At 54.3% G+C, this 6,000-nt stretch overlaps 1 protein-coding gene and 1 long non-coding RNA gene across 9 annotated transcripts in view; both read left to right on the top strand.

Annotated features, from left to right (window-relative positions):
- Window positions 1-1,411, top strand: part of LOC127914978 (uncharacterized) — a 3,635-nt gene extending 2,224 nt beyond the window's left edge. For 3 of the 8 annotated variants that reach the window (XR_008089855.1, XR_008089730.1, XR_008089753.1), the window contains 2 exons: window positions 528-563; window positions 1,092-1,411. This is a non-coding gene — a long non-coding RNA (uncharacterized LOC127914978). Of the gene's footprint in view, window positions 13-527; window positions 564-891; window positions 964-1,091 lie in introns of all 8 variants that reach the window. The other 5 variants (XR_008089814.1, XR_008089780.1, XR_008089836.1 and 2 more) reach the window with 3 other exon arrangements.
- The window catches only part of LOC127913929 (SH2B adapter protein 2-like), a 55,966-nt gene that overhangs the window by 48,641 nt on the left and 1,325 nt on the right, over window positions 1-6,000 (top strand). Inside the window, exon 8 of the mRNA XM_052487934.1 lies at window positions 3,733-3,904. Within this exon, the coding sequence (XP_052343894.1) occupies window positions 3,733-3,904 (172 nt within the window). The remainder of the gene's footprint in view (window positions 1-3,732; window positions 3,905-6,000) is intronic.

Raw genomic sequence — 6,000 nt, 5'->3', positions numbered from 1 at the left:
ATTATTAGGAAGGTGTTCTGAGGGGAGGAGACAACTCATTATTAGGAAGGTGTTCTGAGGGGAGGAGACAACTCATTATTAGGAAGGTGTTCTGAGGGAGGAGACAACTCATTATTAGGAAGGTGTTCTGAGGGGAGGAGACAACTCATTATTAGGAAGGTGTTCTGAGGGAGGAGACAACTCATTATTAGGAAGGTGTTCTGAGGGAGGAGACAACTCATTATTAGGAAGGTGTTCTGAGGGAGGAGACAACTCATTATTAGGAAGGTGTTCTGAGGGGAGGAGACAACTCATTATTAGGAAGGTGTTCTGAGGGGAGGAGACAACTCATTATTAGGAAGGTGTTCTGAGGGAGGAGACAACTCATTATTAGGAAGGTGTTCTGAGGGGAGGAGACAACTCATTATTAGGAAGGTGTTCTGAGGGGAGGAGACAACTCATTATTAGGAAGGTGTTCTGAGGGAGGAGACAACAACTCATTATTAGGAAGGTGTTCTGAGGGGAGGAGACAACTCATTATTAGGAAGGTGTTCTGGGGGAGGAGACAACTCATTATTAGGAAGGTGTTCTGAGGGGAGGAGACAACTCATTATTAGGAAGGTGTTCTGAGGGAGGAGACAACTCATTATTAGGAAGGTGTTCTGAGGGAGGAGACAACTCATTATTAGGAAGGTGTTCTGAGGGGAGGAGACAACTCATTATTAGGAAGGTGTTCTGAGGGAGGAGACAACTCATTATTAGGAAGGTGTTCTGAGGGGAGGAGACAACTCATTATTAGGAAGGTGTTCTGAGGGAGGAGACAACTCATTATTAGGAAGGTGTTCTGAGGGAGGAGACAACTCATTATTAGGAAGGTGTTCTGAGGGGAGGAGACAACTCATTATTAGGAAGGTGTTCTGAGGGAGGAGACAACTCATTATTAGGAAGGTGTTCTGAGGGAGGAGACAACTCATTATTAGGAAGGTGTTCTGAGGGAGGGAAGGTGTTCTGAGGGAGAGACAACTCATTATTAGGAAGGTGTTCTGTGGGGAGGAGACAACTCATTATTAGGAAGGTGTTCTGAGGGGAGGAGACAACTCATTATTAGGAAGGTGTTCTGAGGGAGGAGACAACTCATTATTAGGAAGGTGTTCTGAGGGAGGAGACAACTCATTATTAGGAAGGTGTTCTGAGGGAGGAGACAACTCATTATTAGGAAGGTGTTCTGAGGGAGGAGACAACTCATTATTAGGAAGGTGTTCTGAGGGAGGAGACAACTCATTATTAGGAAGGTGTTCTGAGGGAGGAGACAACTCATTATTAGGAAGGTGTTCTGAGGGAGGAGACAACTCATTATTAGGAAGGTGTTCTGAGGGGAGGAGACAACTCATTATTAGGAAGGTGTTCTGAGGGGAGGAGACAACTCATTATTAGGAAGGTGTTCTGAGGGAGGAGACAACTCATTATTAGGAAGGTGTTCTGAGGGGAGGAGACAACTCATTATTAGGAAGGTGTTCTGAGGGAGGAGACAACTCATTATTAGGAAGGTGTTCTGAGGGAGGAGACAACTCATTATTAGGAAGGTGTTCTGAGGGGAGGAGACAACTCATTATTAGGAAGGTGTTCTGAGGGGAGGAGACAACTCATTATTAGGAAGGTGTTCTGAGGGGAGGAGACAACTGAGGGGGTGTTCTGAGGGGAGGAGACAACTCATTATTAGGAAGGTGTTCTGAGGGAGGAGACAACTCATTATTAGGAAGGTGTTCTGAGGGAGGAGACAACTCATTATTAGGAAGGTGTTCTGAGGGAGGAGACAACTCATTATTAGGAAGGTGTTCTGAGGGGGAGACAACTCATTATTAGGAGGAGACAACTCATTATTAGGAAGGTGTTCTGAGGGTTCTGAGGAGACAACTCATTATTAGGAAGGTGTTCTGAGGGGAGGAGACAACTCATTATTAGGAAGGTGTTCTGAGGGAGGAGACAACTCATTATTAGGAAGGTGTGTTCTGAGGGTTCTGAGGAGACAACTCATTATTAGGAAGGTGTTCTGAGGGAGGAGACAACTCATTATTAGGAAGGTGTTCTGAGGGAGGAGACAACTCATTATTAGGAAGGTGTTCTGAGGGAGGAGACAACTCATTATTAGGAAGGTGTTCTGAGGGAGGAGACAACTCATTATTAGGAAGGTGTTCTGAGGAGGAGACAACTCATTATTAGGAAGGTGTTCTGAGGGAGGAGACAACTCATTATTAGGAAGGTGTTCTGAGGGGAGGAGACAACTCATTATTAGGAAGGTGTTCTGAGGGAGGAGACAACTCATTATTAGGAAGGTGTTCTGAGGGAGGAGACAACTCATTATTAGGAAGGTGTTCTGAGGGAGGAGACAACTCATTATTAGGAAGGTGTTCTGAGGGGAGGAGACAACTCATTATTAGGAAGGTGTTCTGAGGGAGGAGACAACTCATTATTAGGAAGGTGTTCTGAGGGGAGGAGACAACTCATTATTAGGAAGGTGTTCTGAGGGAGGAGACAACTCATTATTAGGAAGGTGTTCTGAGGGAGGAGACAACTCATTATTAGGAAGGTGTTCTGAGGGGAGGTGTTCCTAATGTTTGATGTACGCGAACAGACCTGCAGTGTATATTACTCATAATTCCCTCTCTCCCTTTCTCCCCTCCCTCCCTCCCTCCCTCTTTCTCCCCCTCCCTCCCTCTTTCTCGCCCTCCCTCTCTCCCCCTCCCTCCCTCTTTCTCCCCCTCCCTCCCTCTTTCTCGCCCTCCCTCCCTCTCTCCCCTCCCTCCCTCTTTCTCCCCCTCCCTCCCTCTTTCTCCCCTCCCTCTCTCTCCCCCTCCCTCCCTCTCTCCCTCTTTCTCCCCCTCCCTCCCTCTCTCCCCATCCCTCCCTCTCTCCCTCTTTCTCCCCCTCCCTCCCTCTCTCCCCCATCCCTCCCCCTCTCCCTCTTCCCTCTCCCCCCCTCCCTCCCTCCCTCTTTCTCCCCCTCCCTCCCTCTCTCTCCCCATCCCTCCCTCTCTCCCCTCTTTCTCCCCCTCCCTCCCTCTTTCTCACCCTCCCTTTCTCCCCCTCCCTCCCTCTCTCTCCCTCCCTCTTTCCCCCTCCCTCCCTCCCTCTTTCCCCCTCCCTCCCTCCCTCTTTCTCCCCTCCCTCCCTCTTTCTCACCCTCCCTTTCTCCCCCTCCCTCCCTCTCTCTCCCTCCCTCTTTCCCCCTCCCTCCCTCCCTCTTTCCCCCTCCCTCCCTCCCTCTTTCTCCCCCTCCCTCCCTCCCTCCCTCCCTCCCCCTCCCTGTCTCCCTCCCTCTCTCCCCCTCCCTCCCTCTCTCCCCCCCCTCCCCCTCTTTCTCACCCTCCCTCCCCCTCCCTCTCCCTCTTTCTCCCCCTCCCTCCCTCTTTCTCCCCCTTCCTCCCTCTTTCTCCCCCTCCCTCTCTCTCTCTCCTCCCTCCCTCCCTCCCTCTTCCTCCCCCCCCTCCCTCCCTCCCTCCCTCTTTCCCCCTCCCTCCCCCCTCCCCTCCCTCCCTCTCTTCTCCCTCTCCCCCTCCCTCCCTCTCTTTCTCCCCCTCCTCTCCCTCTTTCTCCCCCTCCCTCTCCCTCTTTCTCCCCCTCCCTCTCCCTCTTTCTCCCCCTCCCGCCCGCCCTCCCTCCCCCTCCCCCTCTCTCTCCTCCTCTCCCTCCCCCTCCCCCTCTCTCTCTTCCCCCTCTCCCCCTCTCTCTCCCCTCCTCTCTCTGCCCCCCCAGCACCTGCGTCTGTCGGTGAATGGTAACGGTCAGTGTCATGTTCATCATCTGTGGTTCCACACCGTGTCAGATATGCTCAGGCACTTCCATGCCCACCCCATCCCTCTGGAGTCAGGGGGCTCCGCTGACATCACACTGCGTTCCTACGTACAAGTACAGGGTACCCCCACAGGTACGCCCAAACCACACACACACACCCACAGGTACTCCCAACACACACACCCCCACAGGTACGCCCAACACACACACACCCCCACAGGTACTCCCAAACCACACACACACACCCACAGGTACTCCCAAACCACACACCCCCACAGGTACTCCCAAACCACACACACCCCCACAGGTACGCCCAAACAACACACCACACACACACACACACACACACACACGTACGCCCAAACCACACACCACACACACACACACACACACACACACACACACACACAGGTACGCCCAAACAACACACCACACACACACACTCACACAGGTACGCCCAAACAACACACCACACACACACACACACACACACACACACACGTACGCCCAAACCACACACCACACACACACACACACACACACACACACACACACCACACACACAGGTACGCCCAAATCACACACCACACACACACACACACACACACACACACACACACACACACCACACACAGGTACGCCCAAATCACACACCACACACACACACACACACACACACACACACAGGTACGCCCAAACAACACACACCCCTAAACATGACTCTTGTTATTGAAGATGACAGCCTCTCAAACTCTCTAACGTCTGCCTGTAAACAACAACAACATCGCTGGGTGCTTAAGTCCTGTGAATCGCTTGGAGAGTGGGACGACCTCACAGACAGATTGATGTTTTTCCTTCAGTCTTAAATGTTTTAACTACGGGTTAGTCCATAAAATGAGGAAGCCAACACAGAAACGCAGTGAACTTACCCCAACGCAGTGAACTTACCCCAACGCAGTGAACTTACCCCAACGCAGTGAACTTACCCACACCCTCACCTGGCAAGGGAAGAATGCCCTCCTGTGCAAGAGGAGAGACAGGGGAGAGACAGGGAGAGGCAGGGGGAGACAGGAAGAGAGAGAGGGGGGGAGACAGGGAGAGGCAGGGGGAGACAGGAAGAGAGAGAGGGAGAGAGAGAGGGGGAGACAGGGAGAGGCAGGGAGAGGCAGGGGGAGACAGGAAGAGAGAGAGGGAGAGAGAGGGGGGGAGACAGGAAGAGAGAGAGGGAGAGAGAGAGGGGGGAGACAGGGAGAGGCAGGGGGAGACAGGAAGAGAGAGAGGGAGAGAGAGAGGGGGGAGACAGGGAGAGGCAGGGAGAGGCAGGGGGAGACAGGAAGAGAGAGAGGGGGAGACAGGGAGAGGCAGGGAGAGACAGGAAGAGAGAGAGGGAGAGAGAGAGAGGGGGGAGACAGGAAGAGAGCGAGGGAGAGAGAGAGAGGGGGGAGACAGGGAGAGGCAGGGAGAGACAGGGGGAGACAGGGAGAGGCATGGGGGAGACAGGGAGAGGCAGGGAGAGAGAGAGGTAGAGAGAGGAGGAGAGAGGGGAGAGAGAGGGGGAGACAGGGAGAGGCAGGGGGAGACAGGGAGAGAGCGAGGGAGAGAGAGGGGGGGACAGGGAGAGGCAGGGAGAGGCAGGGGAGACAGGGAGAGGCATGGGGAGACAGGGAGAGGCAGGGAGAGAGAGAGGTAGAGAGAGGAGGAGAGAGGGGGAGAGAGAGGGGGGCGACAGGGAGAGGCAGGGAGAGGGGGGCGACAGGAAGAGAGAGAGGGAGAGAGAGAGGCAGGGGAGACAGGGAGAGGCATGGGGGAGACAGGGAGAGGCAGGGAGAGAGAGAGGTAGAGAGAGGAGGAGAGAGGGGGAGAGTGAGAGGTAGAGAGGGGGGGACAGGGGAGAGAGAGAGAGGGGGAGACAGGGAGAGAGGAGAGAGGAGAGAGAGAGAGAGGGGGGAGACAGGGAGAGGCAGGGAGAGGCAGGGGGAGACAGGGAGAGGCAGGGGGAGACAGGGAGAGGCAGGGAGAGAGAGAGGTAGAGAGGGGGAGAGAGGGGGAGAGAGAGAGGTAGAGAGAGAGAGGGGGCAGGGGAGAGAGAGGGGGGGAGACAGGGAGAGGCAGGGGGAGTCAGGAAGAGAGAGAAGGAGAGAGAGAGAGAGAGGGGGGGCAGGGGAGAGACAGGGAGAGGCAGGGGTGAGACAGGGAGACGCAGGGAGAGAGAGAGGTAGAGAGAGGGGG

Source organism: Oncorhynchus keta, chromosome 1 (assembly GCF_023373465.1).
Source record: "Oncorhynchus keta strain PuntledgeMale-10-30-2019 chromosome 1, Oket_V2, whole genome shotgun sequence".
Classification (NCBI taxonomy): domain Eukaryota; kingdom Metazoa; phylum Chordata; class Actinopteri; order Salmoniformes; family Salmonidae; genus Oncorhynchus; species Oncorhynchus keta.
Note: the sequence above shows the minus strand (reverse complement) of the source record. Positions and strands in the feature narration are given on the sequence as shown.